This window comes from Marmota flaviventris, chromosome 17 (genome assembly GCF_047511675.1).
Source record: "Marmota flaviventris isolate mMarFla1 chromosome 17, mMarFla1.hap1, whole genome shotgun sequence".
Taxonomy (NCBI): Eukaryota; Metazoa; Chordata; class Mammalia; order Rodentia; family Sciuridae; genus Marmota; species Marmota flaviventris.
In genome coordinates this window covers 50,846,496-50,865,851 of record NC_092514.1, presented here as the reverse complement: position 1 = coordinate 50,865,851, position 19,356 = coordinate 50,846,496, and the positions used below count along the sequence as shown (strand labels likewise).

At 40.5% G+C, this 19,356-nt stretch overlaps 1 protein-coding gene across 1 annotated transcript in view; it reads right to left on the bottom strand.

Moving 5' to 3' along the window:
- Positions 1-19,356, bottom strand: part of Ca10 (carbonic anhydrase 10) — a 466,152-nt gene that overhangs the window by 260,232 nt on the left and 186,564 nt on the right. The window contains exon 3 of the mRNA XM_027924743.2: positions 10,460-10,602. Within this exon, the coding sequence (XP_027780544.1) occupies positions 10,460-10,602 (143 nt within the window). The remainder of the gene's footprint in view (positions 1-10,459; positions 10,603-19,356) is intronic.

The window sequence follows — 19,356 nt, the reverse complement described above, 5'->3', positions numbered from 1 at the left end:
CTGGTAAACCTGTATCACCTGATTCTGCAAAAAAAATAATCCCCGATGTGTAGCATTTGCAGATTTCTGTGGTGTGAACACTCCTACCATCATGGATTTCAAGGTACTAACTTGACATCATTGAATGGGAAGGTGGGAAGAGATGCACAGGATGAGTGTTTGAAAGCAGATAAAAGCTGATTCCTTGGGTCCTTCACTGTACAAGAGTCATTTTGTGTGCCAGGGAGGCTATATTCCTCTTTGAAGGCTCTAAAGACTGGCTCTATCTTGTTTTATACATTCTGAACAAGTAATTTAGCAATCAACAAACACTAAGTTGATTTCTATATTCAAAATTACCTAGCAACTGTGCATTAAATAGGAACATACTTTAATGTTACTATTTTCTGCATCATAGCCCAAGTAATGCATTTTGCTTATATAGAAAAATTAGTGAAAATAGTTACTTGACTGAAAAGTGAAAGAAGAGTGACTTCTTCTCAATTAAAAGGAAAGAAATGTTTCTGAATATTTCAGAGGAAAATACCAATTAAGAAAAATTTCTATTCCTTGGAAGTGATGGGAAGATATTTTGTTCTACAGGTGGCAGAAAATATTGTTGGGCGGGTGAGATGCTGCCTGTTGGACAGGTTTCCACTGGATATGACACAGCAAAATGGGGGGGTGTGTTTGATTGACTGGTAGAAATGAGATCACACACCTCCATCATATGATGTCATACACAAGTGATTGGATTATGGGCTAGAACGTGCATGTGTCAGGGATAATGATTTAATGTCATTAGGATAGACTAAAATCATTGTCACATATGATGAAGTTCTGAGTAAAACACAGAAAAATAGTCTGGAACATTAGGTGGGCATTGTTAACTTTAAAAAATGGAAAGGCTGGCTGAATAGACATCAGGTTTGCAGTAGGAGAAAAACAGATGTTAGGCTAATCTTAGCATTATTTGCAGTTTGGATCTGGTCTCTAGCATAGAGTATGGTAAAGTTCAGAAAGCCTACATTCCAAAAGTTAAAAATGTCACCTTACTACAATGAACCATGCATACCAATGCTTACAGCAGCACCATTCACAATAGCCAAACTATGGAACTGGTTGGCCTAGGTGTCCATCAATCAATGAATGGATAAAGAAAATGAGGTATATACACACAATAGAGTTTTACTTGGCCATAAAGAAAAGTAAAAAATTATGGCATTTGCAGGAAAATGGGTGGAAGTAAAGACCATCATATTAAGTGAAATAAGTCAAACTCCAAAGATCAAGGCTTGTATGTTTTCTCTCATATGTGGAAGCTAGAGAGGAAAAAGAAAAATGAGATGGATGTCTTAAAAACCAAAGGGAAATCAGTAGAGGAAAAGGACCAAGGGGTGGGGATTGGGGAGGGAGGGGGAAGTGCCGGGGAATGATATTGGTCAAATTCTATTGTTATATTCTGGGCATGTATGAATATGTAACAACAAATGCCATCAATATGTACAGCATAATGTGCCAATAAAAATGTGTAAAAAAACAAAAAGGAGAAAAAAAATGTGTGCTAATAGGAATAGATGAATAGGTTATTTTAGTTATTCTTAATCTTTCATGTAGTATTAACAAAGTTGTGACTATATGACATTAAATTTCTATAGGAAAAGTTAAGTCAGACAGTCACTCAGTTGTTGAATTGTTTAAACCGTATAGAGTCCCAAAATTGTATTTTTTTAATCTTAGTTTTTCAGTTTTAATCTAGTTATTTATGTTTTTATAAAATAGAACTGGATATTTTCAAGTCCTTCAAACAGAATCTACCCCATTTTTTTCCTGAGGTTTGGGGAAATTATTTATTTTTATTTTCAGATCCAAAAATAGCTGTTTTTTTAGGCAACGGGTTTCCTGAATAGGACTCAAGATCTCTACAGTTCACAAAAACGCAGCTTTGCTGGTTTATCCAGCCAAACCATCAGGCTTACGAGGAATAGATTGGCCAATTTTAGAGCCTTCTTAGAGCAAATGCAAAACCAGTACCAGTTCTTTAATATCAAGCGAGAAGCTTGCCTTGGCAGGTGACGGTTTCTGCTGTTGCTCAGGTGCTTTTCCACATTCATCTTGGCTGTGACGGAACCTGTCCTCGCCAACTAGAGACAGCTGGAGCCCTGTCCTGGGCAACCTGTCCTGGGCTGGAGAAAACCTCTTAGAATTAGGTCATGGGTTTGCCCTTTCTCCTGCTCCTCTCTCTCATAGTTAGAGGGGTGGTAAGAGAACTGAAGGGCAAGCAGTGTACGGGAATACTATATTTTCTTCTCTATTTTAAGATGAGAATTAATTTGTAAAATGCCTGTTAGTTTTTTTATCTGTGGGTCACGTGTCCAGAAAACCAAAGTGGTATGAAGTAAGGGACACATAACTCAGGAGATTCCTGGAGGGAATTCTTCCTTCCAGAAATTTATCTGCCTACAAATTAATTAAACATCTTGGATTAATCTCTCCCATATTCTCTAATAAAAATTATGCTCATTTCCTGGATAACTGGCATTTTCCCTCACTTCAACTAGGCAACTGCTACACTTTCTGTGTTTAGTTGAAATGATTCTGGAACCGAGAGAACTGGATTCACTCTGATGTCGACGGGAGAGGACATGGGTTCCTGGTCATAATAACTCAGGACCCAGAGAAGAGAAAGAGGCTTGGGAAAAGAGGGAAGGGAAGGAGGAAATTGGAGTTGGGGGAAAGGATAAGAGAGCAAGGAAGGGAGATGGAATAACAGAGGAAAAATGTAGTCAAGGATCAACGGGGTAGAGGAACAAGAAGCAGGAGAGGAAAGCAAAATAAAGCCTTTTCTACCTCTCACCCGAGGAGTAAAATGGGAATTAGACACATTTGTAAAATACTAAAGCCAATAACCAGGGCATTCTTTGGAAGACTTGCCTAATGGCTCTGTGTTGATTTTATGGAAGAGGTCAAGAGGTCACTTTCACCAGAAATGCACCAATCCTCAGCCCGGATCTCAGCTTGACAATGGGTGTGTGAGAATTCAGTTCTGCTCACAGCAGAACGCCTTTGTACTGAATCCATCTTCTGATGTAGAATACAGCGATTCCATCTTTCCCATTATCTTTCACCATTACTCACTGAAGCCTACTCCTTGCAAACAGCTCTAAGTACAAACACAATGACCTTGGCCTTATTTCTTTATCTATCAAAACCCATTTTACAACATTCATTTTGCCTTGATTCCTGCACTCTACCTAATATGTGATATGTGTGTGTGTGTGTGTGTGTGTGTGTGTTTTAAAACAGGGTATTACTGTGTTGCCCAGGTTGGCCTTGAACTCCTAAGCTCAAGTGATCCTTCCCCCACCACAGCCTCCTGAATAGCTAAGATTACAAAATTCTACGAAGAATAATTTTCATAGAGTTTGAGAAGGAAACAAGCCAAATTTCTTCCAAGCCCAAACTCATGCTTTAACAGAAGTTTTTCTCTAGGAGGGTTTACATTCTCATTAAACCCTTATTCTTGGGTCAGCTTCAAGCAAATACATTCCATGTGTCCCGTCCAACCTCTGCTCATACAGAAGCAAAGGATTTCCAGGTTGGAAGGGGGTTCCCGGGTCAAGTCAAAGCTCTCATCTGATGCTTGGGTGTTTTCTACAATCTCCAGCAGCTCTCGGTGCTTCTCAGAACTCTTTATTTTTTCTTGCCTGTGGTTTCAATGAAGCAGAAGGAGGTCATTCAATTTACACACAGCTCCAGTTCCTCTTATTTTGAAATGAAGTCTGGCCTAAGTCTCTTCCAAACACCAGTGCATCTGGGGCTTCATGGGAAAGGGATAATCAGAAGGTAGTTGTAACGACTCCTTCAAGTATTTTCCTTTCAGATAGGTAGATGGATAGGGAGATAGAACTGATGACAGAACATCTTTCTTCTTGCTATCACTTTGTGCCTCTTCTTCTCTTCTCCACCCTGTCAATGTCTTTTCCATTAGTCAATCTTCCCCAGCACTGGGGGCACTGACTGTGTTTCCCAGATACTGTCCTCCCAGTTAAGGGTACTGCATGACACTGACTCACTTATCATGGATGTAGTACCTTACGTTCTAAGTGACTAGGTAGAATTCTCCTGGCCTCTTCCCTGTGCTATTGAACCATACTGAGCACATCATCCGTTCCCTTTCCCTACTTTTTCACACATAGTATTCTTACAGCATTATCTTGCCCAGTCTAAATCTGTGAAGCTTTTTATAAGTTTAGATAGAAAAACTTTACCTTTATGTCAGTGGGATGTCAGCCTCTTTTGTTGGGGCTACCAGGGAGGAGGCCTGTGAATTCTTAAATATGTCATCCAAAGAATGCAATCCTTCACCTCTTAGCATGTCCACTGCTAACTCTAATGTGAACATTAGTTTCTTGGACTGAGAGATTTGAATGGGAGTTGTGGTTTTTCTCTAACAGCAATGAGAACTTGTCTGACAGTAGCTAACCATCACTGAGCAAGGTCTTATCTGTCAGTCACTGATAACAATTTCAACTGTAACCTGCCTCATAAGTGCATTTTCCCATGCAAACTGTGGGTGCTGTTACAATGTTCCTTTTACAAATGAGAAAACTGAAACTTAGAGAGGTTAACCTTCTCATATATGACGGGTAGGTGGTGAACCTAAAATTTAAATGCAGGTCTCACACCAGTTTGTCCTCCAAAATAGAGGTCTACCTGGACTTGCTGCTCCTGCTTTCTCTGACCTTAACTTTCAAAAGCCTTTCTCATTTCTGGTGGCCTCAGTTCATTCTGGGTCTTCTCTTCTCTGAAACCACTTAAACAAAGCCCTCCTCCTTGTGTCTTCCTTCTTGACTGTAGCTCTTGTGTCACATCTCTTATGTGTCATGTAAAAACATTTCTCACAAAACTCCCTGTAAAGTCACATCAGTATCTTTTACTCCAACCAGTTCTCTCTCTCTTTTTTTGTTATCATCATTTATAATTGTTCCATCCTAATCTCTTTTTAGGAGCTTCCCAATCCCCTGGAGTCATTTTTCATGAAGCAGTGAGATTCTATCTCTATTTTAATTATAATATTTAAAAAATCAGACATTTGAAGTTTTTATATCCATGTCTGACAATGTCCAACTTTTTTTTTTTTTTTTTACCTTGGGTACTAGACTTTCTAAGATAATGCATCCACTTTCCACTTTCATCCATAGTTACTGTCCATTTCACATGCCTAACATTTTCCTTGTTAGTAAGAGTTAGATCCAATAAACAGACCCCTAGTTGCTTTCTTCTGAGAAAGGCTATCACCAATATGGTAAGTCAAGGAGTTTACCAACTATCTATTGCATCTATCTATTCAGACACTCTGAAATTCTACTCTATCCCCAAATAAACATAAGTTATACACACCATTTCCATATCATAGTTTCAGTGTAAAAAAAGGGTCATGGTGCTTAAAGATGGCTACTGAGTTTTAAATGGTTGAGGAATTTAACAGCAGCTATCCAATCAAAAACAGTGTCACAGAAACAAATTTAGATGGCAAAATGGATCTATCTTTACCTTTTCTTCGCCTCTTCTAGCCAGACAATCTGACATTTATAGACCCTCCTGAAAACTATATTTCATCCTACCTACCTATTCAAGCTAGCTCGTATCCTAGACATCCATAAAGCCTGGTCTGTCCAACCCAGCTTCTTACCCCCATTAAAAATTAGTGCCAAAATGATTGACTCACTAATTAATCATGTCACAGCTTCTTTACTACCTACTCTGCTATTATCTCAAATAGTTGCTTAAATCAGTTACTGCCATTTAACTTCTGTGTATCTATATTTTCACCCCAAATATATTATAAATCCCTTGGAGGAACATAAATGCCTCTCCCATAAAAGCTTTCAGAACATAGCAATGTCAACACACCATGAATAGCAATGATTAATTATAGTCAGCTGGATTTTACTATGAGCATGGGGAAATTTCAAGATAGAGAAGTGAATAAGATTTTACATATAAAAATCAACATTCTTTACTTTTCTAAGTTATTTTAATATTCTATGACAAGCACAATATCTGAGGTTTAGCTTTAGTGACAAATTCCACTGGTAGCAAAGTTAACTATTCATCATGGGGACATTGTACATTTCCCCAACTTTAAATCTTAGCAACTATGGACTAATTCCACATAAACCTTTTTATTGATAATCAAGGGTAATCCTTGTTCAGTTCAAATCATCCAGCATCATCACAGAAATACTAGAGATAGAAAATAAAAATATGATCTCTTGAGAGATCAAAGCTTAAGTCCTAAAAGACAATAAATAAGATAGATGCTTAAGAAGTCAAATGAAGAGAGATGTCACAGTTGGCTAAAGAGACCAAGAGGAGTTTCATTAAAAGGGAGTCCTGAGACTTGTCAGGGGAAAGGCATATTGTGGCAAAGGCACAGATTCCAGGAAAAGGTGAGATATATCCAGTTTATTTTTTTAGATTTTTTTATTTTTAAGTATTTCCCAGGGCATAAGAGGTACACACAAAGTATAAGTGGCATAAGTCTCCAGCAAGGAGATTTGGGGCTGAATTTCAAGTGTTGTGAGCGCCAAGCAGAAGCATTTGCATCTCAATTTCTAGGTGATGATGATGAGGAGTTTTAGTGCCTCATATTTATTTCTTGGGAAACGTGGAGATGCCATATGTCTTCCGTTTGGCCCTTCACCATGCACCGTGGTTCTGAGGCTGGCTTACACAGACACAATCATCCCGTGGCTTTGCACACTGACTTTTTTCCAAGGGGAGATGGCAGAAGAGGGGAGGGGAAGGAGAGAGGCCCAGGTCTTTACTCCCCAGACGCATCCCTGTGGGTTGCACTGAGCTGGCCTTTTTCCTTACTAAAAGTCAGGTGTCCCTCTCCACAGCTTTCTCTGTCCCCAGGTTCTGGCTCCTAACTCCCTCCCCTCTTCCCTTTAGAACCCTGGTGGCTATAAAGGATCCCTCTGAATTAAAGTCCTTAAGACTCACCCGATTTACACATTCCCTGTCTTCTGCTGAGGCTCTTCCTGATGGAAGCTGCAAGTAATCAGAAATCCAAAGAAAACTGATGGCAACAGTAGTAGGTGCCTAGGATCTCTCCCTAAGAACCATGTTCTTGGCCTCCACTGGGCAAAAACTCAAGAAAGAAACCAGAAGAGATGGGGGAACTGCTTCCTCTTTGAGATAAGTCCAAGTGAAGGTCAATTTCCTTCTTCTTTTGCTTGTTTTATCTGACCCTGTCACAAGGTATGTCTGTTATTTCCACCACCTTCATCTTCCCCAGAGGTGGCAGATCCAAGAGCTTCCACCTTCAATGAGTGACAGGCTGCATCCATAAAACTGGTATTAGATGTCCTTAGAAGTCTGTCACCCATTTTTTATTTTAATATCTTGAGTCAATTCAGTAGCTTTATCTAAAACAGATTAATTAGCTCAAAACCATTTAGCATTTTACAATGTACGTTTAATGGGAACGGAGTGAGAGATTGATTCTAAGGTAGGATTCTGACATCCACATGCAACCAACCTTAAAGGAAGGTCATTTCAAAAAATACAATTATTCTGGATTCCATCTTTAAGAGTCCTATGTGTCATATATACATGGTTCCATAAAAATGGTCCCCACCAGAAACAAAACAAACCAAAACAACATCAACAAAACATTCCATAAGAACTACCATTGAAAGTAAGCAACGTAAAGGGTGAAAGAATTCTCATTGTTAGGTAAAAATGTACATTTTCTATCATGCCCAAGTCACAGTGCATTTTGGACTCTCATCTCTTATCATTCCTTGCTATTCTTGTGTTGAGGTTGAATTCTGGCCCTAGCCTAAGCTAAGAAAAGCCCCCTGTCAGGTCAAATATGTTAAAACAAACACAAGAACACACAACGGGGGCTGTGGCAGAGCTGCTTCATGGTTTTGTGCATAAGACATATTTAAATGCCAGAAGGAATAATGTTCACAGATAAAAATGTGACACAAAACACACAGTTACCGGGGTGCATTTAACCTACTGACACAGCTGATCTCAGACTTCAAAATGTGGCATCTTGCCTAAATTCTACAAAAAAAATCTCCCAGTCTAGCACAGTAGTTTTTAAACATTTTGAGTTGACTATTTTTTTAAGGCAAAAAAAAAGCCAACCTAAATTCAGAGCAGTGATCTGAATCCTCACTTCCAAAACAAGTGACTCATCAAACACCACCTTCTAAAAAGCACACAAGCATGATTTAGTTATTGCCTATCAGGCTGAGGCATTTCATTACCAGGTCGTTTATCCTGCTACCATCTATATTTTATTTTCCATTTTTCATGAATGCAAAGGGCACTGCCAGCTAGTTCTCAGCTCTTCAAACGGCTGACAACACAAATGGTGCCAGATATAAATATTTACATCATCGAAAGTAAATGTTTCCCAAATTCCAAACTTCAATGCCTTTGAAAATTGATTTGGATCAGGTACACTTTGCTGAATTGGAAAGATAAAAAGTCACTTGTCCAAAACAACAACAGCAACAAAATCATAACATGCAGAGGACTTTCCACATCAGGACATCTCTCACTTTTTTTTCTTTCCCATTCCATTTGAGGGAGAATCTAGAAATTTGTTTCTTTCTTTCACATCAACATTTTCCTGTAAAGCAGTATGATACAAGGTAGAAATATAAATCCGTTGTTGGTGTTAGCTTGACATCTTTCCATCCTACTCCCAAAGGATGTTTAAACAAAGCAAAGCAAAAACCTTCAGTTGCATTTTATAACTTTTAGGGAAAAGATCCAGTTCCTTTACACAGCTCCAAGATGTGGCCTCTGCCACCTTCTGTACCCCATGCCCAAGCCAGCAACCACTCTTTGGTTTCTGGGCTTTAGCACTGCTCTCCATATTCCAGGTGATTTCTGGAACTCAGGCTCAAATCCCATTCCATCTTGGACTTTTTGTTTTTGGTTTGACTTTACTGCTTTTCCCTTTGCATAGAGTGCAATTATCCCCCCTATCATCCTTTCCAAGAAAAAGGAGATGCTTGAATATATAACCAGAACTTCAACTTTCCTTTCTTAAATAACTGACCAGAAAACTCACACACATTCACAACTTTAAATGAAGGATTCATCGTTTTTTAGAGAGCAATGTGTGTGGAAATCATGTCAAGTTCTTTTAGGGTTCATAAAAACAAAACTTCAAATGAAACAATCACTGGAGTGGCTTAGTTTTCTATAGAATCAGAGGAGCAATCAAATGACCTATGTAGGATCCTTCTAAAAACAAAAAGATATTCTCAAGCCATATTTAAAGAGCACACAAATACTATAGAAGTGGTCTTGATCTCATGTGCAATGTCTTTTAAAAGCTTCATTGTGATCTGAATCAAAGTCACTAACAACATTTTGTTGAGACATTAGGGGTGTGTGTGTGTGTGTGTGTGTGTGTGTGTGTGTGAGAGAGAGAGAGAGAGAGAGAGAGAGAGAGAGAGAGAGAGAGAGAGAGTGTTACATGGCAGAAAAATATTCCAATATACCAGAAAGGGAAAATATTAACTTGCAAACTCTATAGTGAGGATAATGAACAGATTACAAAGAAGAGAGAGTACAGCCCTGTGAGCTCAAACCCTGGAGAATCAGCAGCCAGTGATAATGAGAGTCTATAATTTTAACCCTATTTTTTTAAACACACAAATGACTTTTCATTCCTCTTGAGTTCACAACAATCAAATCACCTTCAAATGCAATTTTCTATGTGTGTAGGTTTTCCCCCACCTTCAACATCCTACTTGAGAGTAGAAGGTAGCTGAATAGAAATGCAGCAGCAAGAGAAATGCTAGATTCCAGCACTGAGAAGACCCTTCGGGCAGTACGTCCTTCCGCAAATTAAGGGGACCTCATCACAGGGCCCAAAGTGGGGTGGACTTCAGCATGAGAATCACAAAGCACAGCATAAATCAGCATTTCTGTGCATGCATTAGGATTCTGAGGCAGCAAGATGCCCCTAGGAAGATTAATTATTGATTTTCTTATAAATCATCTAAGGTGATTGTTGTTTGTTTGTTTTTCCTTCCAGGATGATAAACATCTGATTTTACTTTGGTTAAAAAAAAAAAAATTCCTTTTCACTTCATTCGAGTTTAAAAGAAGTAAGTCTCAGAGGAAGGATTTTCCCAGCCTCTTATGCAAGGGAGGCAACTAGGTTTTCTGATCTTCAAGGGGTACCAAGGAATAGGACCTCGGGCAACCTCTAAGAGGTACACAGTAATTAGAAGCATGACAGTGAGTAGGTAGAGAGAAAAAGGCCAGTTTAGCTGTGATGAAATTTGTTGGCAGCAGACTTGAGGTCTGTGGTATTGCTAGTGTGGAAAGACAAACTCATCACAGAGACAAAGACCTGGAGGACCAGCTGTCAGAATCAGCACTGATCCTGCTCCATCCTCCAGTTCCCAGTAGAAGCAACAAGGCGGCTTACCTTCCTGCCCCCAGTGTTGATGCGAAGGGGCGTCAGGAAGGGGTCGAAGATCATGTGACTGGTCTCTATGTTGACTGGTGACTGCCGTTTCCCCACAGAGCAGAGATTCCAAGCTGAATTCACCAATCCCCAGAAAGAAGGAACTAGAAATAAAAACAAATTGTAGAATTAGGCTGGGTGGGAAGCCATGGAAGAACGATGACACAAAATGGTAAAATCAAAGAGAGTCACCTCATGCTTTCACCCAGGGAGATCCCTGGGTGTCAGGATAGTATTTTCCTGGCCTGAATTTTGGCCAATTTCTTTCAGACCTGTATTCATGATCTCTGAAGGTCAGATTTTGTTGTTTCAGGCCAGTTTATCCTGTGGCCTCTTGTTTGAGTAGAGTTAGCATTAATGCTTTAGTAAGCACAAAAGGGACTGAGATGGGTGCAGACCTCACGGATTCAGCAAAGCCTTTATTGAGCAGCAGGGTCAGGAGTCAGAGGGCTCACTTTCTGGGTAGAAAATGGCAATGATGATTTGGTTATACAGGCTATTTGGTTACATTGGAGGTTGTTTTAGAACTTGAGGACTTTAACAAAACGTGGGCAAAAGGTTGCAAACATCTGGAATGTGTTTTTACTGGGCATATTTTTTTTTTTTTTTTACTGAATATATCAATTAGACAATTAGTTTTTACAGGGTAGGGATGGAGGGTTCTACATTCAGAATCCAGTGTTCATCTAACCTCCTGAGGCCATTGTATTTACACACGGACAAGATTGATGTGTTGTTTCACTGTCACTGGGGGGAATTTATTTGGGAAAGGATCCCTCCTTCCAGAGACTGCTGTCTTGGATTGATGGTTATTCCCTTCCAGGGCTTGTTCTGTCACTGGGAGATAATTGATTGGAAGGGTCAGTGTTTTGGTTTCTCTTCCTCTCCCTCCTCCCAGGTCACACACTGTCTTGGGGTTTATCAATTTCATATCCTTCAGCTTTCATTGTCTTTGAAACCCTATCATCTTTGCAAATTGTCCGAGCTACACCAAATATTTAGTAATTCCAGAGTTGATGCTCTGTTTTCCTACTTGGCAGGAATATTGTGGACATCAGCTTTGTCCCATCTAGAAGATATTTGAAGCTTTTCAGAGAGAGTGTCTGTCATTCAACACATCCAAGGTGTTTTTCTTTGGGTTGTCAAAATCAAACCGAGGGAATGAATTATTTTTATGACCCCCCCAATCAATGCTAGACAGGAGCTTGCAACTTGGCTCGGTCTTTGTTTGGCTCAGCTCTGTGTCATTAACCTAATGTTCCAGCAGCTGAAGAACGTGATCATTTGATAGGCAGAAAAAAATGACATTGAATATTGAGTGCAAATATCCAAAAAAAAAAAAAAAAAAAGCTGTCTGCTCATTTCCAGCATCACATTAAAACGCCTTTTAGGATAAGTCTCTATGGATTTCTATTCCTAGTTTCCTCTATATAAGAGGGTTCACAGGACAAAGGGGAACATGAACCCACTCATTTTATAATACTGGAGAAACTAGTCCTTCAGTCTTGCACTGTCCTTTTAAGTATGAGGTGCAGGATCAATGTGTTCCCCAGGTGTCCCTTAAGTTAAATGGCCATTCATCCTGTAATCCATCCAAAGCTTGTAGAGTGAGCTACCTTACGCCCAGCCCTGAGTTAGATTAAATCATGGCAAAGGCAGATAAGCACAAGAACAATGAACTCACCAGGGAGGTGAAGTCACACTGAAGTGTGTCATGAGACTATAGGTGAGGGGCACCCACCCAATCCCATCCTGGTGGGGTTGAGCCAGGGATTATTCCTGGAGAAGAATATAGCCCTCCTACATGTGCATACCCTCTCAGAAGCTCAAATTGAATTAGACTGTAACTTATAGCAGCTCTCATTCCTGTCCATAATATGGACAGAGAAAACTGAGGAATCTGGAAATCTCTTGCCAGTAATACAAGTCCTAATTCAGGAGGAGAACTGGGCGAAATGGTCTGTCTAATGCCTTCTAAATCCAAAATTAAATTCTTTGACCCTTTTATTGGTTCCAGTCAACACTGAGTAAAAGTGGGAGAACCAAAATCAAGTTCCTTGGATTCCCAGACAAATACTTCAACACCAACATAAGATAGGCTTCATTTTGAAATATGGTAAATAACCTAATTTAGTTTAATTCATGCCAGTAAGACTCAGTGACTCCATTCCATCTAGTTTAAAGAGTTTGATTTGGCTTTCTGGCAGGTAATGATTTTCAAAATGGCAGCAATGACCAGAGTTACAGAGGGAAAAGGAGAAAGAAGGGGAGGAGAAAGAGAAGGCATCAAGGCAAGAACATTTACATACATGCATGTGATTCCTTAGCTCTCTCATTTCTTACCATTGTTTAAACTGTCATCACTGCAAATCGCTCAACATCTTTACAAGTCACCATGTCCTAGCAAAACTACAAGATCTAAGGAGGTTCTTGCATTCTGAATGTACCTTTACAATGTACCTTGACTTAATCCTGTACTTACTCCTCAATAATTTCAAGTTTATTATTAAAATAAAGTTCATTGGGACATCCTTTTATCTCTCTTTGATGTATGTCAAGTGGCACATGGGAGGATGCCAGGGATACAGTCATGGCACTGCCACATGTTAGCCCTGTGGTCAAAGCCACAGATCCCTTGGATCTTGGTTGGTGTCTATGGATCCTATGGTCAGCTGAATAACAAATGGCTTCTTTCCAAATATGTCTACATCCTAACTTCAGAAACTGTAAATATGCTATATTTTGGATCTGAAATATACTCCAAAGGCCCATGTGTTAATGCTTTGGTCCTCAGTTTGGCATTACTGGTAGTAGAAACCTCTTAGAGGAAGAATGGAGTAGGAGGTTTTAGGTCCCTGGGATGTGTCTTTGAAGGGGATTATGAGACCCCACTTGTTCCTCTTCCTCTTTCTTTCTTAACCATTAGAAAGTAAGGAACTTCCTTGACCATGTGCTCCCACCATGATGTTCTGCCTTGCCACAGACTCAAATTAGGCTGGGTGGACAGGCAGGGAAGCCATGGAAGAACCCAGGCCAACCAACAATGGACAGAGAAATCTCTGAAACTGTGAACCAAAGTAAACCTTTCTTTTTATGGTGATTATTTCAGGTGTCTTGTTATAGCAATAGAAAACTGACTAGCACACATGGTAAAATGTACTTTGCAGATTGCAATTGGAGATCTCGACACAAGGAGACTTTCTGGGTAAGCCAATGTAATTCCCAAGAGCCCTCACAGAGGGAGATAGAAGGGTTGGAGACGTAGAGAAAAGACAAGGATGGAAATAGGTCAGAGTAGAGAAGATAATAGTTAACTTTGACGGTGGAGGAAAGGGCATGGTCAAGGAATGCAGGTGGCCTCTAGGATAAAAATGGCAAGAAGATAGGTTCTCTTTCTAGAGCCTCTAGAAGGAATACAGGTATATTGAAACTGTGATTTTTTTTTTTAAAGAGAGAGAGACAGAGAGAGAGAGAGACAGAGAGAGAATTTTTTAATATTTATTTTTTAGTTATCGGCAGACACAACATCTTTGTTTGTATGTGGTGCTGAGGATCGAACCCAGGCCGCATGCACACTAGGCGAGCGCGCTACCGCTTGAGCCACATCCCCAGCCCTGAAACTGTGATTTTTATTGTTCTAATTTAATTTAATTTTTATTAGACCTGTATGGTTATACTTAGTAGTTGGGTTCATCCCAACATACTTCACACATGACACTGATTTTTTTTAACCCTGTGAGACTCATTTTGGACTTCAGATCCCTCGAACTGTAAGAATAAATTTGTGTTGTGTTAAAGCACTCAGTTCTATTTGTTACAGCAGCATCAGGAAACTAATACAGCTCTTTAAAACTCTGTGATACAATAACCTCTTTGATAATCAAGACATCCATGATGTGTGGGTTTGGAGGCAGGGTGGGGGGCTCCTCTGGAAGGCAGCTGAGTGATAAACAGAGTCACAGCTGCTACTCATTGCATTTCATCTACACCCATGAAAATCATTAACAAAAATAATCCCAGCCTCATAAATGGGCTGTAAGACTGCAATTTTGTGGCAACATGCGTGGGCAGATGCTGCTCTGGCTTACTAATAAACTTCATGCCCAGAAAGTCCCCCCACCAAAGCACAAACAGCAAAAACTTTATGTGAACATCTGCCTTTGCTTTTATTGGGCATGGGATTCTTTATGACAAACAGTTCTGGGGTTTCATAGCCCCACTTCACTACCAAGTCCATTGTCACTGATTCTAGCCACCTGCTGAGGAATTAGAGCACAACCAAGCAACCCTCTCCTCTGCTCAGTTGTGCCTTCCTGGGCTCTGCTCCGGAAGGGGAAGCTAAGTGTATTCGCCACTGAATTACTGATTTCACATCAGCCATATCTGAAAGGGAAGCCAACTCAGAGATCATCTAATCCAAACACATACATGGAAGTAAGGCCACAGAGGCAGAGAGTGAAGTCCTCAACCCATGCCCACACAGTCAGACGAAGGCAAGAAAGGGAAAAGCAGACCAGAGGCTTGGTCTCAAGATTTCCAATGCCACTGAGGCTCCATGGTCCCAAACCACTCCTCCCAGCAGGCTCCACTTAGGAGCAGATCATCATAGCCAGGGAACTTCAGAGTCAGTGATTGCCATGGCCCCCCTTAGACTTTTCCTGCTGTTTGTCTTTTGGTAACTTAAGAGTAATATTAGCATCTGTTTTGCAGTTCAAATAAATTGCAAGTGCAAGGGTGAAAATCAAACTGCTTTGAAGTCAACTGTGTCAGTTACGATTTTTCAGTGGCCATAGAATCATTCATAGACAGAATGATCTGGTGAGGAAGGTTGTGTTTGGGTCCCAGCTGCAGGGCCCCGAGGGGACCTGCTGGGAAAGACTGTTCACAAAGAGCTGCTGCAGGCATAGTGTCTTGGGGCTGATGAGTCTGAGCAAGGCTCTAGTCTGCATGAAAGGTGAAGGCAATGATGTTAGAAGCAGTGCTGAGCTCTGGGGCAAGAATTAAAATGCTGAGGCTTGTCCAGGGGCCTCAAGTACCCCTGGACAGGGATAGGTGTGCACCTATGGTATAATCCAGGGATATGCTTCAGGATGAAGGCTGTGAGAACTCAAGGGCATGAAGTGTGCACGCTTACTGGGGCCTGGGAGTGAGCTGGTGGACTTCATGCACAGAGCAAGATGGATACATGGACCAACGCTGCAGGATCCGAGTGAGACACTGTCCTTCTGGATTTGTGCAGAATTTTCTGCACAAGGTTCTCAGGCTTAACTGTCCTCTGTAGTATCACCCTTCAGGTTTATGGACACTCCCTACCACCTTTGGGAGCCGTGGTGGGGTCATAGAATCTGGTGGCACCGCTTCTATTTCCACATTTGAGAATTACTGCTGAATTCTTTGTTTTCATGTCTGTCCCAATAAATCCGATTTGTCAACTTTCTTCTGTTTCTTAAAATATCCACTATTATGGCGTATCTGTTAATGCTTCCTTTTTCTAGCTTGATATATTGTGCAGGAAAAAAAATGTAAATAAAGTATAATTGAGTGAGAATCATTTTAACTAATTAATAGACAACTGGTCTGAAAATGTTTGAATTCCATCATCCCTGGCATCTTTTTCACACAATCTTCTAATTTACATATAAACTAGAACACACAACAGACCCAAATATCTCTGCAAATTAATTTTCAGAGACTAAACAACGGAACTTCATGGCAGCACCGCAGCTCCGGGTTCTCTTGCCAGAACATTTCCCCCATGGCCACACTGCCATTCTTACCATAAAGTACAAGTCCCCCGTGGTCTCTTGGCACTGGACCCAGTGAGCGATGAAAGATGTTCAGTGACTGATTTCAACCATTTGCATCAAGAGCCTTGGCAAACCTAATGCAAAACCGATCGGCTGCTCGTTCAAACCAGTGAGATCAAAAAGCTCCTGTTTAGTTTATTAATGCACATTGGTGACACCCAGACCAAAGCCAAGCTTCTTGTCAAAACAAGAAATAGGTCAAGAAAACAAGAAACAAGGTCAGGTGTGGTGGAATATGCCTGTAATCCCTGCAGCTCAGGAGGCTGAGACAGGAGGATCACAATTTCAAAGCCAGCCTCAGCAATTTAAGGAGGCCCTATGAAACTCAGTGAGACCCTGTCTCTAAACAAAATACAAAATAGGGCTGGGGATGTGGCTCAGTGGTTGAGTGCCCTGAGTTCAATCCCTGGTACTAAAAAAGAAAAAAAAAAAAAAGAAATGAAAACAAGGAACAAGATGAATTAAGTTTGCTATTCAGAGTTAAAATTTGTCTTGATGATATTTTCATCCTAGAGAAGATTCTCCAAAGTCATGTCATGAGTTAGGTATCTTCCATCTTTTTTTTGTTTAGAGTCAGCAGAATTTATAGAGACCATGCTATTGTGGGTATAGGTGTTAGACACTTGGAATTAATTTTTACAGTTTATATAAATCTGCTATATATTAGGGGAATAAGATAAACTCAATTCCAAAGTGTTGACTGATGGCCTATGATTTACCATGTATTATGTGTAGCACTGAGAATTCATGCAGCAAATATTTACTAAGGACCTACTCTGTGCTGGGCACTATCTTCAGTTTGGTTTGTAATGAATGAGAAGTGGCTTCTGCTCTCCTGAGTCTGGTAGCCCCGTGAAGAATATGAGACAAAGAAGTTTATGTGTGGGTAATTAAAACTCTGAGCATGCTCTACAGATGATTATGGTGATCATGAACTATAGAATGAAACAGGGACAAAAGACATAACCTAGGCATAATGGTCACGGATGGTCTGGTAAACCTTGGAAGGACCGGGAGAATTGCTCCTGGTGAGTGGCAGGGAAGGGGACATTCAAGGCAGGGGTTTTTGCATAGAAGAGCTTGATGTGTTCAAGGAACAGGGAGAAATCAAGTTGACTTAAGTCTGGGGGAGAAGATGAGGAGAAAAGTAAGATGGAATTAGCCACGTAGATAAGGGACAGATGAGGCATGATTCAGAGTTCTGCAGGTCCCACCAAGTCTGCATTTTATTCCAGTACAATAAAAGCTACTGAGAGGTTTTGATAAGGGACTACATTGTCTGATTCATGAATTAGAAGCACATATCTGCTGTGGCTGGAACATAACCAAGGGTAAACTTGATCATCCTTAGAATGTGTTGAGTGGGAAAATAAGTGATTCCCAAGCAACAGTTGGGAGACATAGGATTTTTATGTGAATTCCATCCAACTGTGTGTTTAAATTCTATCTCAAAGGCAGAACTAATTGAATGTTTTAAAATCTATTCTCTTCAACATATGTGCCAATAAAACAGTGTTTTCCTAGGATCCAACTAGTGCTTTCCAAGTCATAATTTGAGGCAAGGAATATTTTCACAAAGAGACTCAGCTAAGGCAATCTCTCCTTGTTTTCCAGCAATAAACTAAGCCCCCAACTTTTCTGCCAAAGGAAAGCAAATGAAAGTTGGGAAAATGAATACTGGCATAAAACATATCTATGGTGAATTCAAACCTACAAATAAAGCCTTCCACTTCAATATAGCAATCTCTACTTTGGGGTTATAAAGCATGTGAATACATTTTAAATAAGAACTCATATCTTTCCTTTGCTCTTTCTCTCACCAATGCTGATTTACTGTCCCTTCCCCTTCTTCTCAACTGTAATAAATCTCCACTTTGAGCCATTATTAATCAGCATGTTTAAAATACCCACTGCTGCAGGCTTTTGGCCCCTTTCTGATCTGAGATTTATTTCATAGAGGGAACTGGCCTTGAAACTAACCCCTTTGCTGCTGAATTCTTCCCCCATGCCTGGGACTCTGATTCATAGCACATGGCAGGGGGTGTCTAGCCAGGTCCTCTCATTCTGTCACTTGGGAACTTCTAAGGAGTTGCATATATCCTATTTAACACAGAATCATTAATTTGTGCATTTCTCTAAGAACGCAGTGGACCATATTTAATGCAACAGGGATTGAAAGATCAATCAAATGCCCCCACTCTTAAGATTAGTTCGGTGGGAAGGAAGACAGGCTAGCTAAAAGTCAGTTGTATCGAAACACCATAAACATTATGAAAAAGGTGGGTGCACAGTGAAGCTGAAACACGGATAGCATGGAGCAAGCTGACCCTGTCCTGGGATACGTCTTCCTAGTTGAGCGGGAATTATGGCAGGACTTTGGGTCTTGTAACTAGTGAAAACCCTGAAGCGTTTCCTCATACAGAGAGACACACTAGACTGTATAACTGAGATGGATTGCTGCTAGAATCTGAGTTACTATTAAACAGGGGGCATTGAAGGCACTGGAGTCTCCAACTTAGAGAGTTATTTTTGAATAGGATAAAAATAACGTTACCATATCCTCACCATGGAACCTTGAGAAGTGGATCCAGTTCTATAGTGTCCGTTTCTCAGTCTGTAAAGTCGGATGGTAGCTCCTTCAGAGTTTGGGGAAGAGAGAGTGAGAGCATATTTATAAAAGCATCTAGCATGTTGTTAGTTCTGTAGTGTTTCATGAATGCTGAAGGAGGGGTTGGAGGGGTTGTCAGGAACCGCATGGCCACCAGCCCTGTGATTCCACTTCTATAGCACTCCTGGGGCAGAGATAAAAGGGGGCGAAGGATCCAGGAGAAGATTAGGGTGAGGCAGCTTTCAGATGCCCACACAACCCAACCTGGTTTCAGAGTAGGGAACTCTGAAGGGAGTCTAGGTGATAGAATTGGCCACTTCATTTCATAGATTTAAGGAGGCATGAGCCATTATTTCTTGGCTCTGTAACTCTCACTGTCTGAATGGATGGAGGGAGTGAGCGGTGACATAGGACATCTGGGGTTTTAACTCCAGAGAGAATTC